Source organism: Orbicella franksi, chromosome 6 (genome assembly GCF_964199315.1).
Source record: "Orbicella franksi chromosome 6, jaOrbFran1.1, whole genome shotgun sequence".
Classification (NCBI taxonomy): Eukaryota; Metazoa; Cnidaria; class Anthozoa; order Scleractinia; family Merulinidae; genus Orbicella; species Orbicella franksi.
This window is the reverse complement of record NC_138150.1, coordinates 6,034,374-6,056,877: the sequence shown is the minus strand read 5'-3', so window position 1 is coordinate 6,056,877 and position 22,504 is coordinate 6,034,374. Positions and strand designations below refer to the sequence as shown.

At 37.8% G+C, this 22,504-nt stretch overlaps 2 protein-coding genes across 2 annotated transcripts; one reads left to right on the top strand and one right to left on the bottom strand.

Annotated features, from left to right (window-relative positions):
• Positions 1 to 97: 97 nt before the first annotated feature.
• Positions 98 to 16,320, top strand: LOC145490924 (cysteine--tRNA ligase, cytoplasmic-like). Its single transcript, XM_081470039.1, has 25 exons — positions 98 to 1,189; positions 2,610 to 2,698; positions 3,243 to 3,339; positions 3,973 to 4,071; positions 4,559 to 4,624; positions 4,993 to 5,079; positions 5,616 to 5,666; positions 6,236 to 6,325; positions 6,504 to 6,592; positions 7,195 to 7,316; positions 7,434 to 7,537; positions 8,031 to 8,071; positions 8,314 to 8,401; positions 8,804 to 8,911; positions 9,036 to 9,161; positions 9,571 to 9,668; positions 10,119 to 10,159; positions 10,307 to 10,455; positions 10,986 to 11,054; positions 11,702 to 11,783; positions 12,023 to 12,103; positions 13,879 to 13,946; positions 14,043 to 14,102; positions 14,229 to 14,312; positions 14,701 to 16,320. Exons 1-25 carry the CDS (start codon positions 977 to 979, stop codon positions 14,833 to 14,835), a joined length of 2,337 nt encoding a protein of 778 aa, XP_081326165.1. The 5' UTR covers positions 98 to 976; the 3' UTR covers positions 14,836 to 16,320.
• LOC145490929 (uncharacterized) lies at positions 16,320 to 20,375 on the bottom strand. The gene is made up of 3 exons (XM_081470043.1): positions 19,427 to 20,375; positions 17,385 to 17,624; positions 16,320 to 16,793 (listed from the first exon to the last, which is right to left on the bottom strand). The coding sequence occupies exons 1-3, from the start codon at positions 20,357 to 20,359 to the stop codon at positions 16,593 to 16,595; spliced, it is 1,374 nt and encodes a 457-aa protein (XP_081326169.1). The 5' UTR covers positions 20,360 to 20,375; the 3' UTR covers positions 16,320 to 16,592.
• Between the last annotated feature and the right edge of the window lie 2,129 nt (positions 20,376 to 22,504).

The following is a 22,504-nucleotide window of genomic DNA, read 5'->3' as shown; positions in this document are numbered from 1 at the left end:
TTATTTGTGTTAATGTAAAAAAGAGTGAAGTCTGCATATGAGCCAAGTGACCCATCAGGCTGGAGGTTATCCCAGTTTCTGTAGCAGGAAGTGACTAGGAGTATTTCTTGTGTTAATGTGCTACCAGTAATTTAAAACAATTTATCACTCAGATTAGATGTTGCATGGCACTGACTGGTCATCAAGACATAAATTATTAATGTTATTTTTTTTTTTGATAAGCCAGATACTCCGTAGCCTGCAAACACAGACAGATTTTCAGCTTTTGTTTCATGCCACTGAATATTTTCAACAGCGTGAAACAAAAGCCAGAAATTGGTCTGTGTTTGCAGGCTAGATACTATGTCCATAATTTTTAAATGGTTGAGAGCATTTAGTATACATTATTGTGGAACAGAGAGGGTGTGGGTGTGAAGGGAATGAATTTAAGATAAAGGAGGAAAAATCTGAGCTATAAATAAAGAACAAGGAAGTGGTTTTTGATATTTAGAAGCTTTTGGTTAATATATCGTTTAAGAATTCTGTTTTAGGATTCTTGCTGACTGTTGTCAATCCAAACAAATTGAATTTGTAAGGGTTATTTCTCAAATCATTAATTTTAGGTCTACTTTCAGGACAACACGCTATTATCATAATTTTTACAGGGTTGGTGCTTTTCACATCATAATGCAAAAGTGTTTTCGCTTGGACCTCTCAACCCTTTGGAAATTCCAGCTTAGCCTCATCTTTTGCTTTATTAAGTTTGTAGCTTTGAAATCTGACCCTCGCTTCAGTTTTCATAAAAGTTTTCTCTCACCCCTCCCCAAAATCTCATGAAATTTCTCACCCTCGCTCTTTTCGAAAGAGTCTGGGCACTAGTTGCCGGTTATTACAATATGGCGGACGTGAGATGAATTCTTTGTAACTTACGAACCCCGAATTCCAAAGAGAATCAGAAATCAGCGACATCTCATCGCTATTCCTGTAAAGAGCTTTTATGTTAAGAGCCAAGCGTCTTTTGATAGCCTTCACAAAATCTCACGAACAAAGTTGTGCGCTTGTATCTTCATCAGTCTGTATCGTCCGAAGGAGTTTGTGTTTCTCTTCCGGCGACTTGGACAATAAAATGTCTGGAAAATCTTTACCCAAATGGATAAAGCCAGAAGGGGATGGAGAGCTAAAGCTTTATAACAGTCTTACCCGTGAAAAGGTAAATTGTTGTTATTTTCGTCCAGTTATTTTATTATTTTTTTCAGGTTACAAGCTTACATAAGCTTGTCTGATGCAACATGACTTCTTTATTGAAACCAGCCAATCAAATTAATATACGTTTGATTTTTTTCCCCAGTCCTTAATTATTATTCACAGCAAATCACTTCTGCTTTTTTTTTCACATTGCGCTATTCAGAGTAAATCACGCTTGTTTATTTTCGTGTTGATCTTAATTGTCGGGATGAATTTTTTTCGTAATAAACTTGTAAATAATTTACAGCTGTATGGTTGATAAATGCCCTTTTAATGTGTGGGAGAATGTAGTTTATGCTCCTAGTTATCCCTACGATTAACTTATCGTTTGTTTAGAGAAAGCGTAAATTTAATTAAGATTTGTGCATAAATTGTGAGAAAATATTTTTGTAAAGAAAAATTAGCCTTCATCCTCTAGCAGATGGAAAATAGTCCATTTGTAGTTTTAGAAAACTACAAGTAAAAAACTACAAAGGGACTATTTTCCATCTGCTAAAGGATGATGGCTAATTTAAAATTCTTTGTCCCTTCCCACCCCCGTGTTAGAAAAAAGTAGCTTAAAATTTTGATTGGAAACTAAAGAAAAATTAAAGTTTTGTCATTCCCATGTACACTACAGGTAGGTTTTATTTTGCATTCATGATCAGAAAACAGAACTGAAGTAATATATCAAACACGAAGGACGGTGTTTGACCACATTTCCAAACACCGAAAAAAGAGTTGAAAATACGACGCGTAGCGAAGTATTTTTGACGAACTTCAAGTTGTTTGGAAATGTGTTCAAACACTGTCTTGAGTGTTTGATATATCTTCTCAATCGAAACTAAAACTAAGGAGAAAACAGAGAAATAAAATTGTAAAAATCTATGCTAATTAAGATCAGATATCCAAACACTGTCACAGTCATGATTTCCTTTGGCTAAACTTGATGAATTATTAATGAGTTTGAGAAGTTCTTTGTTTATATTTGGGTCTCCCAGCTATTAACACTGCTTACTTTATGTTTTTATTTTTTACCAACAAATAGTACATTCCCATGGCAAGTCCATACCCCACCCCCCACCCCCTCTCCCTAAGTTGGGTGGTAACTTTCATTTCAAAAATTTTGAAATGAAAGTTAAACTAGAATAATTTCTAGAGAGGAGGGAGGAGGAGTTTCAAACTGAAAATCTTTCTGTGATGAGGGGTATGGATGTTCTCTCGAACAACACAATTCACATAGAAATCTGGGCCTTAATTACTCTCAAATCATGAAGATTACACAAAAATAATTTCACATATAAGTTTTATTTAGAGACTAAGTACAGCCAATAGGGAACCCTCAGTCTATAGAATAAATCATAAAGTCATTTAATTTTATAGAGAAACTTGTTTTTGCCTACTAGAATGTTTTCATTCCACAAAATGGGAGAAGAGTGTTTTGGTACAGTTGTGGACCAACTGTGTATGATGCATCTCATATGGGACATGCAAGGTATTTGATCAATGTTCTATGCCATTTTACATAGAATTGCAGCACATTCTTAGTTCACATACAACTAGCAGTCCTGACCTATATAACATTATTATTTAGAAAACAGTCCTCAGAAAATACATGCAACGACCATGTTTCTATCAAGTTAAAGGAACACTAGTGAAACTTTGGGAGAACTCAAAAAAGCCTGTGGTTCGTATTCCCACAGCATTTCTCGTTCTCCCAAACTTCCACTTGTGTTTCTATAACTCGATAGAAACACGCTACATGTTTTCCATTTCTTAAATGCAAATGAGACACTGATTTTTGTTCATGCATGGTGGAGAAGAATTTCATGAGTTCTCAAAGCATCTTTAGTTTATAGGATCACTCTCAACAGTCTGATACCATGACATTTGAGTCATGTTTGATAATCAATCATTCTTGCAAGAGTTACAAGTTTTTATACTGCACCTGAAAACGTGCTACAGTATGAGGTGCTATCCTGTTTATAGCAGAACTTCTTGTTTTTATCAATGTTCACTGTTTCTTTTCCTCATTTCAGGTCGTACATTACCTTTGATATTTTACGAAGAGTGCTTCAGTCCTACTTTAACTATGATGTGTTCTATGTAATGAATATTACAGACATCGACGACAAGGTATGACAGATATAATTCACAAGGTCGAGGGACTACCATCAGTAGCAAAAACATGACATTATTGTAAGGAACTGCAAGAAGAACTGATTCTTTACATTGAATATTTCTTCTAGTTCTTTCTTCTATGGTATGAACAATAAGCACTTATGACTGGCCCTAAGGGAAACAATGAGTTTTGTTTCCCTGAGACCCTCAATGTTCCCCGAGGTGACACAGAGGAGAACATAATTTGAGGGTCGAGGGGAAACAAAACTCACTGTACATGTCTCCTGTGGGGCCAGTCATTAAATGATTTGTTATACCTCCCAACTCAAAACTGAAAAACTGGGAAAAAATAACATTGCTTGATGGCAGCTGGCAAAACAAATTTGTTGCAGTTTCAAGGTGCACAACTTGAGTCAAAAGTTCATTTGTTTCCCCAGGGAGTTACACTAAGTGAGTTTTGTTTGCCCTGGGACTCAGTTAGAGAGTTTTGATGCATGTCACGTGACACATTTTCCTCCAATCAAAAAAGCATATTTGAGTTTGGAGGTATAACAAATCTAGTTCTTGCTGACTGATGTATAAACTGCTAAACTATTGTCCCATGCTTCATTCTCCTAATTAACTGTTTTTGTTGATAATCTCTGACAGATTATTTTCAGAGCAAGACGAAATCACTTACTAAAGAAATATACCGAGGAAGACAATTCTCCAGAAAAGATACTAGAAGATGTAAATACTGCCTTAGAGGTACGATAGAAAAGATTTATAAATTTATTATTAATAATAGCTTGATGTAGAGACTTAATAGTTGCATGAGAGTGAAAAAAAGAATGAATGAACCATACATGTACATATGTTGTTTTGCATTTTAGTAGAGTTTTTTTTGGGAAAGGAGTAAAATAGCAACAGTGCAGAGGTGCTTAGGAATTTATTGGTCCCAGAGAAAACGCAATTCAGATAATTTTTTTGTTTCTAAAAAAACAAAACAAAAACAAAGTAAAATTAAATTCCTACCAAAATAACTGATAAATAATACAGACACATCAATTCCATATTATGGACACTCAACTCTGTTCTTCTGATGTTCTTATTAAGAAGTTAGTCTGTATTTTTTTATGTGAAATTTTAATTGTTTTGTAAAAAAAAACATATGTAAAATTATTTAGAAAATACATGATTGTACACACAGGTGACTCAGCTTGAACTCAGGTACATGTACTTTAAATTTTTTCAGCCTTACTCAGAAAAAATGAAGAATACTACAGATGAAGACAAGAAGAATATGTATCTTAGAATTATTGTAAGTGTACCATCACGCATAGAAAGTGAGAGTGAACCTAACTGTATTGGTATAAATGTACTAGTCATTCAAAACTTGACAAGTAAAATAACTTGATTAGACAACTTCACAGACAATACAAAACACAAACAAGGGGCTGCCATTTTGTTAACAGCTACACACTGCTAGGCTACTCACTCACTTTCTTCAACAGCTTTAGATAGTGAGTAGCATAGCCAGTACGAGAATAGCATTGGTGATAGAATGCTAACTACCTTTATAAATTTTTATTTATTAAATGTGTAGAGCTGTTTTTATGCATAATAATATTGTTATGCTTATAAAACAGGAGTTGGGATGATTTCAAGTGCATATTACTTTTTCTTCAGGAAAAAGTTAAATCTTGCAGTTCAAGATTAAAAGATTTACAAGCCACCAGTGGTAGTTCCGAAGAAGCAGTTAAATCAGCAACTAAGGTAAGAAAGTGATGCTTACAAATATGAAATTTGTTATTTAATTCAAATTCATAGGTTTTTATTTAGTTAACCTTTCATGTTTGTATCACTTGCTGTCCCAGCTAGCTTCTACAGGAATAGGCCCTTTGCACAATCCAGTCACATGGTACAAAATCACACATGCTGGTGAGCAAGTTGCGCAGTGGGACTTCCAAAACAAAGGCAGGTCCAGGCGGACTGGTACGAGTTACATTGTTTTGGAAGTCCCACTGCGCAACTTGCTCACTAGCATGTGTGATTTTGTACCATGTGACCGGATTGTGCAAAGGGCCTATTAGATTCCATTCACTCAACAACATTTGCATTTTAAGTTTGAGGTTATTATCAGTTTCACCATGTTTGGTGTAGTTGGTAGCGTCGTCTTGACTTTTAATTTATTGGTCCAGTCTGGTGTAAAGACCTTTAAAGAAGCCCATACATTACACTGTCAGTACTAATGACAGGGATTTAAGTCACAATGATTACCAGATAATGTAAATTTGATCTACGTTTGACAGGAATTATTGAGTGAAGCCACTGAACCTCTCTCTGCCTGGCTAGACTCTCAGGTAGGCAAATGTACTTGTAATGATCTTAATCTTCACACCAGGAGGATAACAATGTGCCTTCAGAGTATGAATAGACAGACTTTTTACCTTTAGAGGCAGATCCAGTATTTTTGAAAGGAGACGGGGGGTGGCTGGTACCTTAATCAGGTTGCAGAATCAATGGAAAAGGTCCACAAAATTGCGTTGAGAATTGGAACCTACGGTAAATGAAAACTGTTACACAGGAAATACTAGTAACATAATTAAAGTGAGATACAGGTCTATGAAGGGTGTTTGCCTTTACTACTGCAGCCATAATGTACACAATTTCCAATTATTTTTAATTAATTACTTTTTGCTTCTCCAAAAGCCCTACCCATTGTTTACTGAGTTTTATACTCCTGAGTGAAGAAAGGTGCCATCTCTTGCCAAAGAACACAACTCAATGCTTCATCCAGTGTTGCATGTAGCACAAACTACTTTGTGATCTGCACTCCAGCGCACTATTTGTTAGGCCATTATGTCTCCTATGTACAGCTTACCTTGCAGGTTACTTAATATTTAATAAGAATGAATTCTCTTGATTTCAGTTTGGATCCAATGTGACAGACCACAGAATATTTGCAAAGCTCACTCAGCACTGGGAGAATGAATTTCATGAAGATATGAAAGCTCTTAATGTATGTGTACACCACAAGTCTATTAAAAATAGTGTTTGCATGCATGTTTGTCCTAGTGGAGTTAACATACATGTAATAGAGCTAAAGGCATAGCAGTAACCACCCATTGATCATAATGTAACATCTATTACCTAAAGGGTACTAGAATCTGCCTTTCTTGTTTTCCTTTAATTTTCAGATCCTTCCTGTAGACTGCTTAACACGCATTACACAGTATGTTCCTGAAGTGGTGACTTTCAATCAGAGAGTCATTGACAATGGATATGCGTAAGTATTGGTATTTGTGTGAATTCATAATGGAGTTGAAGAGGTCTATTATTGGTTAAAAATGTGGTGTGTAAGGGAGATCATGCAATGGTGTTTTATGTAGGGTGGTGCAAGGGCCTAATGGTTCACCTGCTAGACTGGTTTTAGCTAGTTTGGCCAGTTTTAGCCAGTTTGGTCACTGCAATGTGTCCTTTGCGCTTGACACTTTTTGCTTAGAGTGCAGACCTTCTGTCACCCAAGTGGATTACTAAGTATCTCATCCAGGTTGGAGTAGAAACTCTCCTAGTTGCTTAATTCCTCAGAAGTCTCCAGGATTAGCTCAGGCCAAATGGAACTCTTTGGTCTCTTACATTGCAGGGTACACAGCCCTTAGGCTAGTTATAAGTCTGTGATGGCACTTGCCCAATACATGTATATTCAGTTACTGTTGCTCACAACAAAATGAACTTCAAGGCTTTTGCAGCTTCTAAACACGAGTGCTCCAGGAAATGAAAGTGTTAAAAAGTGCTTAAGTGATACTTACATGCATTAGTAGTCTGTCACTTATAAGCTTAAGTTCAATAAGCATGAACTTATTGTTAATAATAAATGTCTTGCCCCAGGTATGAATGCAATGGCTCAGTGTATTTTGACACCATCAAGTTTGGTTCCAGTGGTAAGCATGCCTATGCCAGGTTAGTCCCAGAAGCAGTTGGCGATCTGGAAGCTTTGGCAGAGGGAGAAGGTATTTTACACTTTGTATACACGGTCATCTTATGAGAAAACAAGAAAATCGTTGTTTTGCCAACTGTAGATTTATGTATTTCATACATTGAGGGGTGTTTTCTATTTTTGTGAACAGGAGAACTCAGTCAAAATCCAGGAGACAAGAAGTCTGAGCGTGACTTTGCACTTTGGAAAGCTAGTAAACCAGGAGAACCAGCTTGGGATTCACCCTGGGGAAAGGTAAATAACATCCCTGGGGAAAGGTAAACAACATCCCTAGGGAAAGTTAAACAACATCCCTGGGGAAAAGTAACCATCATGCAGCATAGAGTGCTAAGCTATAAGGAGGAAATTTCAATGATAATTGCTGGTTAACATTATGTACCAGCCCTGTTCTCATGAATTCACTGTCTGTAGTTCTCATAATTCCCAACCTATTTCTCTCATGGGGAAAGTGAACCAGTGATGATTCCTCAACTTGACAATTTCCTATTTACAACCCAATTTGTAACAGATGGACAGAGACACAAATGGATGGACAGACAGACAGACAGACAGAAAAACAGAAAGACAGTCACAGTTAAGCCATCAAGCAATATCAAGCAATCAAGCATTGTTTATCCATCCTTGTCATTAACTAAGTAGAAAGAGTCTGTTGGATAAAAGCTTTTTTAATGTTACGCATTTGCATTGATGGTATGAGTAATTTTTTTGTCATTAACTCTCTCTACAGGGCCGGCCAGGGTGGCATGTGGAATGTTCTGTGATGGCAAGGTTTGTTTACTTTCAAAAAAAAATCATTAGAAAATCTTCGTTGAATCTTTTACAGACAAAATTTAATTGATTCATGTCCAGCATTGTTCTCACAAAAACGAACTAACATACATAACACAAGCTAGCAATTCTTATAATAATTTATTCATGATAACTAGTAGTGCTCTGAAATGTTTGATGACTGATCAAGATGACTTGGATAACTTACAATAACTTATATGTTGTTTAATCATTTGTTTTAGTGAGGTTTTAGGCAGCTCCATTGACATTCACACTGGTGGAGTAGATTTGAAATTTCCTCACCATGACAATGAACTTGCACAATCTGAGGTAAAATTTTCGTTATTTTAGTAAGTCACTTCTTTTCTACTTTCATCACTCGTTGAAGATTAACTCAGCAGTCCAGCCTGGTGGTCTATTTGGCTGGTGTTTACTCCAGTTTCCGTAGCATTAGGGGACTAGGAGTATTTCTACTCCCCCCTGTATAAGATGCTAGTTTATTGCATGGCTACCCCCCCAGCATTAAATTCACTGGTACCCATTTATACACCCAGGTGGAGAGAGGCTCTGTGAGAGTAAAGTGGACATCTTGCTCAAGGACACAACACAATTGCTACAGCCAGTGCTTGAACCCAGACTCCTTGATCATGAGTCCGCAATAGATTTCACTCACAAGTGTTTTTATGATGATTTTTTGTTCTTTTAATGTTTTTTGTTTGTTTATCTTTACAGGCTCATTATGGTGTTTGTCAGTGGATCCATTACTTTCTTCATGCTGGACATTTGACGATAGAAGGATGTAAAATGTCCAAGTCTTTGAAAAATTTCATCACAATCAAAGTATATTTCGTAATTTATTTTAACATTTCTTTAGCTATTTATCAATTTGGCCTGTCTTGACTCAGTCTCCAGAGTAAGAAAGAGTAAGTGCTTATTAACACAAGTTTTCCTTTGACGTTTTCAGGATGCTTTGGCGAGGAACTCCGCCAGACAAATCAGACTCGCTTTTCTTCTTCATGCATGGAACGCTACACTAGACTACAGTGAGAACGTGCTTCGTGAAGCAGAGCAGACTGACAAACTATTTAATGTAAGTCTGGTAACCAAGACACTCGACGACCCTTCTTCATAGACTATGTATTTGCTTTAGAATCATTAGTTTACTTGTATTTCTTTGTTAGGGTATTTCGTGTATTTCTTTATTTCTTCACCTCCCCTCGCCAACAGTCCGTCCGTCCATCTTTCCGTCTGTCTGTCCGTCCGTCCTTCCATCCATCTGCCTGTCTGTCTGTCCGTCTGTTTGCTTGTTATTCATTAAATAATTGTTTGCATTTACAGCAGACTGAAGTCAGCAAGCAACTCGTACTAAATCAATTTCCCTGTTTTCACTCTATTTAAAGTAGTTCACCCAAGCTACAGTTCATACGCTTTGTTTACTTGACCTTTCCTTCAACGTAAACTCACGGTCCAGGATTGTACTTATTTGGTTTCTTTTTCAGGACTTTTTCTTGAATGTGAAAGATATTCTTAGAAAACCAGAGGACACGACGCCATCGGCACACAACTACCATGAACTAGAAAAAGATCTTCAAGAAAAGTAAGCATTTATATTTAAAATCGATTTATCTTGGCACTTGTAAACAACTCTGACGGTTTTAAAACACATGTCTTGTATGTTTATGAGGTACAGGAAAAAGAAAAAGAGGTCTGTTGCGTCTGAAAATAGTGTAAACCATTAACGGGAGATAGAAGCTATTGTTGGTAATTTCGCCTGTTTATGGCTCAGTAACAGGAGCTACAATGGGCGGAAATAACGAAAACACAACGCAAACGTAAATAAACGGCAGTCGGATAGCATCAGGAGATCACAATTCTTGTATCGTTAGATACAGGATTTCTATTGACTGCAACATGGGAACTTGAATTTCAAGAGAGAATGTGGAAAAAACATTAAAGTAAAACAAAGTCAGCATGGCTTTTTGCAGATGCGAACTGACGAAATGAAGTCTGATAAATTAACATCTGTTATCCTGTAATTTATTTTCAGGTTCATGGCTAAAAAGGCAGTTGTACATGATGCCCTATGTGGTTAGTACAAGAATTCACCCACACATCCCTTATAGTCCTCATAACATATTGAACAGTGAACATAATCAATACATTTTGTCATAATTATAGCTTCTTTTGATAATTTGCAAAGGAAAAAGAAATGTTATTTGTTGTTATTTTTTGTAGATTCAATTGACACACCAACAGCCTTGCGGCAAATGCAAGAACTGGTAAAACTAGCGAACATCTACATCAGCAGTAAAAAGGAGAGGAAAGAATCCCCAAATCATCAGCTGCTTGAAGGAATTGCTAAGTATCTCACTCAAATGCTCAAGGTGTGTTAAATTGCCCTATCTTAGCTCTCATGCTTCAAAATACGTATAGAAATTAGTTTCTGCCGACTTTCCCATTTAGATGTAATATATCAAGCACGAGAGACAGTGTTTCATCGGGATATCCAAACACTGAGAAGAGAGTTGAAAATACGACGCGCAGCGGAGTATTTTTGACGAAATTCGAGGTGTTTGGATAGCCGATGAAACACTGTCTCGAGTGTTTGATATATCTTTTCAATCGAAGCAAAAACTAAGGAGTAAACGGAGAAGTAAAATCGTCAAAATCTATGCTAATTAAGACCGGGTATCCAAACCTCTTTCACGGTTGTGATTTTCTTCGTTTTAACTTGATGAATTATTAATGAGTTTGAGAACCCGTAATAGACAACGAACTCCTGCAATGCTAGTGGCTTTTCTGAGAATTAGTATCATGTAACTAGCTGATGCCAAGACACTGTACATTAGCCTAGTTTGCTTTCTTTCGATCCTTCCTGTCCTATAATAATTTTTTTTCTTTTTCATCGATACAGATTTTCGGTGCGATCGAGGAAGAACAAGCAATTGGATTTTCTGTTGCCGGCAAAACTGCAGCAGCAAATGTAAGACACATAATATACTTTTTTACCTATACGGCGGCCATTTTGATTTCTATTGATTTGAAAGACAACGTGGGAAGCTCAGGGGAAAATTAGTATGTATTTGCCCCCCTAAGCATCCCATAATATAAAATTCAAAATGGCCGCCGCATCGTTAAAAAAGGTCTATTTGTTACTGTGTTTGTAATCTTTTGAATCAAGTGTCATTTTTCCAATATTAATTAAGTTTTAAGTTATCGGTTGGTTCCTCCTGAAAGTAATACAAATGATTCAATGAAATTGTCATGGGTATAGGAGACATTTTGTAGGCCAATTCAGCGTATTAAGCGCAGAACTGAATGAAACCATACAAAGTCAATCACTGCTGTCAGTAACCAATGAGAGATTAATAAAAAAATCGCGGATGCTTCAGAGCGAGGGAAATTGGATTTAGCTTTGCGCATGATTGGTCAGAAGAAATCTGTAACCACGCACTGATTGGTTTATATTGTCGTATGCGTCTTTTATCCAAATGTGGAATTGCGCAAGTGCAAAGCCACAAAAAATTAAAATATATGTCGGAAGGGTATTTCAAGACCAGCTTGTTGTGCTTTCGTCAGACTTTTCTCACCAGTAAGCAAGAAGCGATGTGTGTATTTTTTTTTTTGTAGCACGAAGAGGTTGCAATGCCATATGTGCAGCTACTTGCCGATTTTAGAGAAGAGGTCAGGAACGTGGCACGAGAAGTAAAAGGTAAACCGACTTTATCCAGTTTGAACCAAGCACATACTTGTCCGGTTTGGAAATAATTGAATTGAATGACGTAGTTTTACAGTATTAAGTTGAAAAACTTTATGTAGGACTAAGCGATGAATGTTGCCTTATGGGATTTTTCCAAACCTCAAGGCCTCGTCATGCGTTTTTATTTTAGAAGTTTTTTCGGAAAGAAATGGAACTGGTTGGAATTAACGTAACATTTTTTTGTTTTGCAGTGACTAAAATCCTCCAAGCTTGTGATAGACTGAGGGATGACAGTTTACCAGAACTAGGAGTAAAACTGGAGGACGTCGAAGGTTAGCGTGGAGGGTTCATTTCGACAGTTTTACTAATTTGAATGCTGTTATGTTATGATTCCATTGAGTTAACAAAGGCTGGTGTTGTGCTCTTTGATTCCAGACCCCTTCGTTCGCTCACGGTTTTTGATAGAGTGTCGTTTAAACCAAAACCAAATAATCACTCTGACCAAACACAAATGACACCCGGGGTGGGGGGTGGGGGGGGGGGGTACTCCCAGAATAGTTGGGTGGGTGTGTGCGGCCCGCTTCCCAAAACCCTTACTCTATTTATGACCAAAGTGTGCGATTTTTGCGACCCTTTTTATGGCCTGGCCAAAAATTTGACACCCTATTTATGACCGTTGTGGCTGGCACAGTTGCCCTAAACATACGTTACGAAGGGCTTTTGTTGTTGGTCTTATTGATAATGATGAAAAAGTAGCTTCTTCTAAGAAACATACCCTATTTATGACCAAAACGGCTGAAAGACCCTACCCTTTGAAAGCAGTGTTTCAGCCAGAAAATTTTACTTAAGGGCCAAAGTGGCCCCTGAAGACCTTTTTTAGGGGCCAATTTTTTTAGGAAAGGGGCCAATAAATTGAAAGCTACAGAAGGAAAAAATGTATCAGGGTACCATGGAAAATAAAGCAGTTTATTAGGATCTATGATAAAATTTAATAAATGCTTTTTGAAGTCTTTCTACTCAATAAAGTTTCTTTTGAATCAGATACTAGTATGAAGGATCCGTGCATTAAAAGAGAACAATCCTTAGGCATACATGACGTAGTCAATGATCAAGGGTTTGCAATGCATTATAGGGCGATTTCAAACACGGCCAGCCATTTGGAAGTTTTCCGATGTGAGAGAATCAATACAGCAAAGCAAAAGGACGGATTAACTTCTTTTCTGATGTTGAATGTTTTAGAAGCAAAGATCTTTCAATATGATTTTCTAGAAGGACATAATGTGTGACAAAATAGCCGTTATTGATCTTCAAAACAGAGAAATGTAGTCGCCATTATGGCGACTAAATCAGAATTTTTGGTCGCCAAGGATGAAATGTTAATTGCATTAGCGACCGTATCGGCCGCAATTTCGAGCCCTGGGATGGCTTTTAAAATACTATGCCTGTGTTAAGCCTGAACTCTTGTAAAAGGAAAGGGCCAAATTGGGTCTTTTCTCGTTTTCTGGGGGCCATCTCTGATTGTAGCGCGGTATTCCCGCAATGGCGCGCTCTGGCGAAAACACTGCCTTTGGGGCCGCACACACCTACATAGCCCATATAAGGGAGTACCCCCCCCCCCCACTCCGGGAAATGACATAGCAAATACATGTAATAATAGTAATGTAGTTGACGCAAAGCGCGGGAAAATGTCTGCGAGCGCGTCACGATTGGTTTTGGTTTTTGCTTCTGATAGGATGACAAAGTGGCTCGAGTTTTTTACACCAGTCGCTTAGTACTGCAAAAATGAAGTAAGGGGTGGACCATTGGATTTTTGAGGGCGGGTGGGTGATTTGAAAAACAATATTCTGCAAGCATACTTGTACCAAAAAAACTTCATGCACACGACACTGCCGAAAACAAGTTCACGCATGTTCAGTGAGCCGATACATAGCATGTTACAGGGGACACGCGTCCCGAGAAAAAATTTCCTAGACATGAAAGGGTTATTTAAAAAAAAAAATGGCGCCTGTACCAAATTAGCCACACACCCCTTCAAAAGTTAAATGGTTAACCCCTAAATGGGAATTACTTGTAACAGTCAGGCGAAAACAACTGGTGTGTCTCTTAGGTGATCATGCGGTTATAAAGTTTGTGGACAGAGAAACTTTACTGAAAGAAAAGCAGCAGCAGTTAGAGGTATTTCGGTTGTTTGCCCTCATTTCTATTTAATCCTATCCTTAATTTTAGTCCTATGAGCATTGATTGTTTAGTTTCTTTTTTGTTTTGTTTCAGGAACAAGAAAAGAAACGAAAACAAAAAGAAGAAGCCAAGAAAAAGCTTGAAGCAGAGAAGGTATCAAACGACGACTTTCATCTTCCTGATAACTTTGGAGCAAGACACGCTCTTGTTGTAAAGTGACAAATTTGCATTCATTCATTTGTTTTTTTTTTTTTTTTTGTATTTTCCTTTCTTTTTTAGGCTGCTAAAGAAGCCAAAGCCAGAATTCCTCCATGGGAAATGTTTAAACACGAAACAGACAAGTATTCTAAATTTGATGAGCAGGTCAGAATCATTAAATAAATCCTTTCTCTCTTTCAAACTTAGACAATGAGGTTTGATACGCTTGAGTGTTTTTAACATGCTCAGCATTTAGCCGATCCACTTTCAGAGATGTTGCTGAATTTGTCAGGAAGGTTTCGGTTTTTCAATCAGTTGAAAAATGTTTTTCTGTAGACAATCAAACACTCTGCAAGTTTCCCGAGATAGATGTACCTCGCATGTGATCAGATCTATATATAAAATAACTTGCCAAGTATAAACTGTTCCATTCAACCTTCTTTCCACTCTTTTACATAGTACAAAAAGTGGCTTGGTAGTCTTTTTGTTCTCTTTCTCTTACATAGTTTTCAGCACTTTTTTTTTTATTTTTTTAATGCAATTGTTTTTCCAGGGAGTTCCTACTCATGATCAGACTGGGGAGCCACTTAGTGGCAAGCTGATCAAGAAGCTAAAGAAAATGTACCAACAACAAGAAAAACTATACAACACGAGCCAAGCAACAGCGAACGGTTCAACACAAGAGTGAAATAAAAAAAGAAATGATATAATATTAAATACAGTTCAACCCCTATTAAACGGCCACCCTCAGGGAAATGGATAGTATCCGCTTGAAAGGGGGCTGACTGCTTAATGGAGGTAAAAACAGTAGAAAAGCCCTCATCGGGACGTCGATTACTGGCCGCCAAATATGGTTGGCTGTTTAATAGGGGTTCGACTGTAACCACTGAATTTATTTTGTCGCTCTAACTGAATGTGCAATGCAATAAAAAAAAATTCTTGACATTTTGCCGTCTTTTTGTAAAAAATATCGTTGATTGGTTGCTTGTAAGAAGTTCCCCAACTCATCAACTGACCATCAAAGACCAACCTCGATCCCATGCGCTCTCTCCTTTTCCTTCCTTGTCGCTGAAGAAAGAGATCCTTCTTCCCAATGACAAAGGGTTCCACGGAGAGAGAGCCTGGGATCGAGGTTGGTCAAAGATATGTTCTGGCGCGAAAATCATGACGTCACAAGCGGTACAAGGGCCATGTTGTCTCAGTCCACGTTTAGCACTGTAGGGGTTGAGTTCCAGTCCCAAAGGGTACAGCGCTTGACGTTAACAAGACGAAACTCCAATTTTCTCGGCTTGAAGCGACTTAAAGTATTTTACTACTCTCCTTTTACTGGAATACTCGCAAATCGCTTGGTATTTCACCCGAAATCCCACGCGTGCATTTTGACTGGTTTCCTTTACAGCATACCAGGATACGGTCCCTTTCGGAATCGGCAATGCTGTTAAGTGAAACCTGGAATTTTTTTCACTATCATCCTTTCTTTTACCCCCAAAAAAGATGTATGTCACCCAGAATCGAGTGAAGAACTACAAAATGATTGTAAGAACCTAACTCAGTTGTTTTTTTGTTGTTGTTGTTATTAACACAAGCTGTGATATACATGAATATAGATAAAAGACAATTTCAATAAGCCGTTCCAAGTTGCTGTTACCTCTGTTTCAAAACGAGTCTTGGTACAGAACCTTCCATATGGAAGTGAGTTTTTCTTGCACGTTCATTGTCTTCCAAATCAAACTGATTTCCATTTGAAATGTTGTGCACCAGAAGAGAAGTAGAAGGCAACTCGAAAATGGCTTATTAATTTTGTTTCTTAACCCATTGACACCTGGAGATTTTTGAAAAAAAAAACGCATTTTTTGGACATTTTAGACATTTTTAGACTGAATATGAGCTAAATTAGCTCCAATCTACCCAAAAAGGTATTTGCAACAAGACAGTATGCCTTTCTTTCCACTAGTATCGCGTTTTATGACATTTTTGCTCGGGCATGCGCAGAAATCAAGATTTTGAGAGTTTTTGGATGAGAAAGTGACCTACGCCTTTAGGCTTACTGATTTTTTTTTTTTTTTTTGTCGCCTTTCCTTTTTCTGCTTTTCTTATCTTTTCGCTGCAGTTGTTGACCTACTACTGGGCTTGCTTCGAGTTCAAGAATTCCCGCGAAAGCATCATCGAGACGGGAAATTCTTACCACGTAGTAGCCAAGTGAAGTAGAGGGAAGTTTTCCTCTGAGTTTTTTCACTCAAATTTCTAAGCATTATTGTGTATAGTTCACGCTCAATTGACCCAATCACTCTGATCTGGGTATCATTGGAAAGATCTTTACCTCCTGCAGAACTTGGGTGTAAGTGATGCTAATTCTTATCAAAGATGATGACGTCAGAAGTGGAACGAAGGCCAACCATCATCACGGGCGGTTACCGTCGGCACAGGCGTCAATGGGTTAAATTTTCAGAGAGGTCTAAACATATCACGTGCCTCTTGAAAATTAACAAATATTCCCTTTGCAGTATTTGGGCAAGTGCTTTCCTTAGAATTCCTCTGAAAACACTCCACCAGTTCAATGAAATCGTCACTCTCTTCGAGCCTTTCTGGTTCCGTTTTTCTCAGTTCGTCATCAGTTTTTCGTCTTTCACGCAACTTTCTTGCCTCCTGCAAAATAATACGTAAGTTCAATTAAGATGGAGAAAGAAGAAATGAAGAGCCAAACTATGACAGGAATAATTATTAATCCTTAGTTGTCCAGCAGAGGCCGGCCAAAAACAACCTGGCGGCGCACAATAGAAAAGGAGAGGTCCAAAGCAGGATGGCAGTCCTGGAGAGAGGTGCGCGTTGCAGCGCAGGACAGGAATCGATGGAGAGCACATGTGGAGGCCCTACGCGCCAACTTGGCGCCAGGGGACAGGTGAAGGTGAAGTGAAGTTGTCCAGTATCATTAAATTTAGCCAAAAGAAGATAAAGTGTAATAGAGTTTACCCCTATAAAAGTATTATTATCAAGTTAATCTCAAGCTATTTTTAGATGTGGTATCCAGTCCTCGCGGATGTTACCACGTACGCGTGTTTCGTGGATGGTTTCCGGGTAAAGCTGCTTCGGTTGTCACGTGACCAAATTTGCGCTATACGTTTGGTTATTTCGTGACCCTCTTGGGATTTCTGAAGCTAGGAGTGGTCTAAGACAGCTTGAGAGGATTTTCCCTCGTGCCAAGGGTCATCCTCCCTTGATTTAACGATTCAAACAAACCTTGGAAAGTTTTTCATCCTGAAGGAAGTAGCTGGTCATATAGGGGTTGAAGTAGCTTGCAAGAGAGACTACGCTGGACTCGGCGTGTAAGAACTGATCACACTTGGCTAACAGCAGAATATCCATCAACACTTGAGTACCAATTTCATATGGGCCAGCGGTATTGTGCTTGAATTCCACGGCATGCGGGGGTATTTGGTCGCGGTATCCTTTCGCCCTGTCTGCCTTGGTGAAAACAACCTGGACACAGAAGAAATTCGCTAATAATGCTTACTATATATTTTCCTTTAAAGTGAAACCCAAATAACTAAGGCCATTAAAGTCGTCGTGAAATTTCCTCTATAAGTAAAAACAGTGGATTCAAATATCAAATTAATATTAAATAAATAATGATTTTAAAGCATTTTTTAATATCTAATTTTTGAAAAAGCTTGAAGAATGTGTCGTTTCAACTTTCCTCTCGGAGTTTGGAAATGCTATGAAACACCATCTCTCGTGTTTGGTATGTTACTTCAAAGCATCCTTAAACTCATTAGGCCGGTGATTTGAATCGTGAGCTTAATGGTAAAATTTTAAGCAGTTCGGGTGAAAAGAAACTATCTTTGCCTGGCTTTAATTAAAAACCACGACTGGCTCATTGATGAATCTATATATAGAACTGTCTTATGCCGTTTTCAAGTCTTGGGCCCCGGTTTACGCAATTCGGAGTCTCGTCGAATTTAACTCAAGTCCCCATCGCTTCGTATATCAGCGCAGTGCTCACACCAACATGCTTCCACGAAGTATTTCATGAAGCATCTCTCATGTGACATCGATATGTTTCAGCCTGTCCGTATTGATGTGTTTTCATTTGAAAATGAATACATTTTTGAATACATTTTTGAATGCATTTTTGAATACATACAAGCTGTTTTCATACGTAGTATGGACGACCAAAAATGTTGGTATGAATTGGGCTTAGCTTGGCTACAAAAGATACTAATTTATCTTGTCACTGGCTAATTGCAGAGACAAAGGAGTCGTTAATTTCTTCAGTACTTGTCAACTTCGCTGGTAATAAAGACCCTTCCACCTGACTCAGCCTTGAATAGCTGGCCCCCGTAACCAGGTTGGCTAATGAACCGTGTTATATATTTTGAGAAGACGCCCTCACCTATGATACAATTGCTCTAAACTGTTAAAGGGTAAAATTCATTTACATTACTTACAAAATATTTCAGGCGATTTCAATTTTGGGTATAAACGTGTCCTAAAATTAAACCGTCCGAAATTTTTAAGCGTCCGAGATTTTAAGCATCTAAAATATTTACTGTACAGTATAAAACTTAAAGTAGCTCCAAAGCTCTTAGTTCCCTTGCGGAGCAGACTCTAGTTGCTTGAGATGCGTGACGGCTTGTTAAAATTTGTGTTATTTTCTCGTCGGTGTATCTGTAAAACCTTGAGGGTGCAGTGAAACTATCATTTTTACAGGTATTATTTCAGTCTAATTGGTGTTTTGTATAAATTTACTTTAGTTATGTTTCAGAAAAGTATTCAAAGTTTTGACCGAAATTTGTCCGAAATGAGATAGAAAGTGACGCTCGAAAATTAAACGTCCGAAATAAAATGTCCGAAATTTTTTTGTAAGTAATATATTACCGACACGTTTGATGCAATCTCCTTATGTTGAGCAGATCAACAAGAAAACTGTGTGTGCTTCTAGTAACGTGGAAAGCACTGTGGAACTCAAACTACCATTCAGAATCAATAACCACAACAATTGACGCTAATTAGACAGAAAGAAATGGGTTTTAAAAGAGAAAAACGTTACTGTTTTGTTCGTAATTTTAGTTGAGTGATAACATTGCGTACTGGCCCTGAAGGACCGTATAACTAAATGAGAACTCGAAAGAAGACACGAGAAAAAGCCTCTTACGTACTCGGAAATACTGATAAACACTATTAAAATTAAAGCTACTAAACTCGTTTTAAAAATATTGTGTGACATAAGCCAAGTAGTAGGGAAACCATTCTGAAGAAATGCAAATGAAATTGACACTTACAGTTTCTTTTCCAAAGTAAGTCACAAACTTCTTTATAACTTCGTGGTTGTCACTTGCAATGAAAATCTTTCTTGGTCGCGGCAACGTCACAAGAATTGACTGAGCTTTCTTAATCCAACTCATCAAAGATGGCAGCGTCTGTTCGCTTGTTTCCAGCCAATGATCTGTTCCTCTAACGTGAATTCCCAACACATTGAACCCTGCTAGATATTTCTGGTAAAACATCTTTACTTTTGTCTTTATCCTTAAATTAGGTTTAATATACTGACGAATTAGTTTATTTACTCTAAATCTCTCCTGTTTGGTTATTATTCTGCTGTATTCAAAACCTTCAACATCAGTTCGGTTTTTGAAACTGTTGTCAATGACTGATCCCACATCTAAAGGTGCACCGTCAGCTCTCAAAGGACAGAAAACGCTGTCGACTTTGGACTCTAATCCGCGATTAACAGGCTCAAAATACCAGTCCCAGGAATTCACTCTCGTATCCTTCGAGCAAACAGAATTACAAGCCCTCCAAAACACAGTTGGTCGATGAATTCCCAAAGCACGACACAGAATTATGTAATCCAATGTGTAAAGCAGAAATGCCGCAAAGCCAATGTTTTGACAATTTGTAATCGCAGGATCTACAACACAGACTGTGGTACCGATCATTTTCCCGCTGTTTTTCCTAGTTGCAGCTAGAAATCCTTCCGATTTAATGAGAGCGCTTTTCAAATCCTCAGCCGTTAATGAAATAGCGTTGGTGTCAGTTGTTTCCGATGTTGAGACGGCAATATCTTGCATTTGCTTCACTGAAAACACCGATTGATTATAATTAAACATGAACCAAACAGACAAAAGGAACGCTAAGGATACCAGATATAAAACAATAAACGGAGTAAAATGTAAAATGTTCAAACGCTCGACACGGCATCCGAAACGCGCCATGACCGCTTTCTTGTTTTACGGCAAAAAAACTGGAAAAACCCCTACTGCCTTTTTTGTTTTAATTTATGCCACCAGGAATTCTCTTGATGCCACAAAATGTAAATTTTCGAATCTTATCTTTGTGTGAGGGTAGACCGGAAAACTTAATTATATTGTTTATAGCAGGTGTGTGGAAGAAGTGACTAAAGTTTTCAAAATTGCTACGAGACTGGAACCCCATTAAAGTCACCACTGACAGGTCATCAGAAAGTTTGGCCGCCCTGATAAACGGGCTGTATTAACGGTGTAGAGTCAAACTTCATGTCTGGTCTAAATTGAGTGAGGTCTTTACAGATATATTAATTACACTTCCAACCGATAAAATGTAGAAATATTGAAACTTGAATCAGTGTATAAAATATTAACAATGGATCGGAAAGATGAACATAACTGGTTTGAGTGGCCGTATAAACGGGGTAAAATTATAATTTTTAGGATTATACAGGTTGGGATTTCAGAATGTGGCCGTTGGGCTTACTAACGGGGTGACCACATTAACGGGGTTTTCTTTCAAGAAAATGTATGGGTATTTCGCCCAGACAAAAAAAGTGGCCGTATTAACGAGGTGACCGGTGTTCAACTGTATGTAAGGCGGTGTTCAACTGTATGTATTTTGAAAACTTTTAAATTCCGAAAAACCGTAATATATATAATAACTTGCATCTATTAATCACGAATTGTGCGAGAAGTTCGTGAAATTAATGCAATCTAGCCAAAGTCTATTTAGTTTGATATATGCGGGTGATCTAAGTTCATAAATCCTGTTGGGGATCTTTTCAGTGGAAAACACCCTTATAGAAATGAATTTGTGTTCATAAAGTGATAAGTATGGAACGCCAGAACTGTCTTATGATACTTTTTTTTATTATATTGGGTGGTTATGTCATTATATTGAGTAGTTATGTTATTATATTCGGTGATTAACTCATTATACTCGGTGCTTATTCCATTATACTCGGTGCTTATGTCTTTATATGCGGTGCTGTCTTCATTATATTCGGTGCTTATTCCATTATATTCGGTGCTTCCCTCGTTATATTCGGTGCTTTCTTCGTTATATTCGGTGCTTTTTTCCTTATATTCGGTGCTGTCTTTATTATATTCGGTGCTTATTCCATTATATTCGGTGCTTACTTCATTATATTCGGTGCCTACTTCATTATATTCGGTGCTTACTTCATTATATTCGGTGCTTACTTCATTATATTCGGTGCTTACTTCATTATATTCGGTGCTTACTTCATTATATTCGGTGCTTACTTCATTATATTCGGTGCTTACTTCATTATATTCGGTGCTTACTTCATTATATTCGGTGCTTACTTCATTATATTCGGTGCTTACTTCATTATATTCGGTGCTTACTTCATTATATTCGGTGCTTACCTCATTATATTCGGTGCTTACTTCATTATATTCGGTGCTTACTTCATTATATTCGGTGCTTATTTCATTATATTCGGTGCTTTCTTCGATATGATCGTCACCAGTCTTCGCAAGGGGTCGTACAATTTGGAGGTAGTCTAGGGAAAGCCGGGAAAAACGGGTGTCACGAAAACTCAGACCCGAAACAGACCCCGAAAACTCAGACCCCTCGAAATTAAAAACTCAATTGTTATCACCCGAATTGCTCTATGGCCACAATGGGGCGAGATGTTTATCTTCTCCGGTTTATGTTGTGTAGCCGATATTTACGTAGTACCGGACTACGCAAAAGTAATTGATCGTGTAAATTGAAGATAAGCATACGGTAAAATAAAATAACATGATAAAAGAACATAATAAAAGAAAACAAATGGAAACAATTAATATGTTTCTTCGCAGATGTTCAGACCATTAGGATCAATTGTTCTGCCTTTTTGAATTAAAAAAGCTTCCCTGGCCGTACGGATAGAGTCTCGGTTAGAAACGATTTTTTCGATGGGGATTAATTGCATGTCGTTAGCAGTGTGGTTAGGAGAGGACAGGAAATGTTCGGCGGCTGTAGTAGGTTTAGATTTGTTGTTAGGGTTATCTATGGTACGGCGGTGTTCATTAAATCGGTCTTTTAATTGTCGTTTCGTCTCTCTTATGTATTGTAAATTACGGCGGTTACATTGAATCATG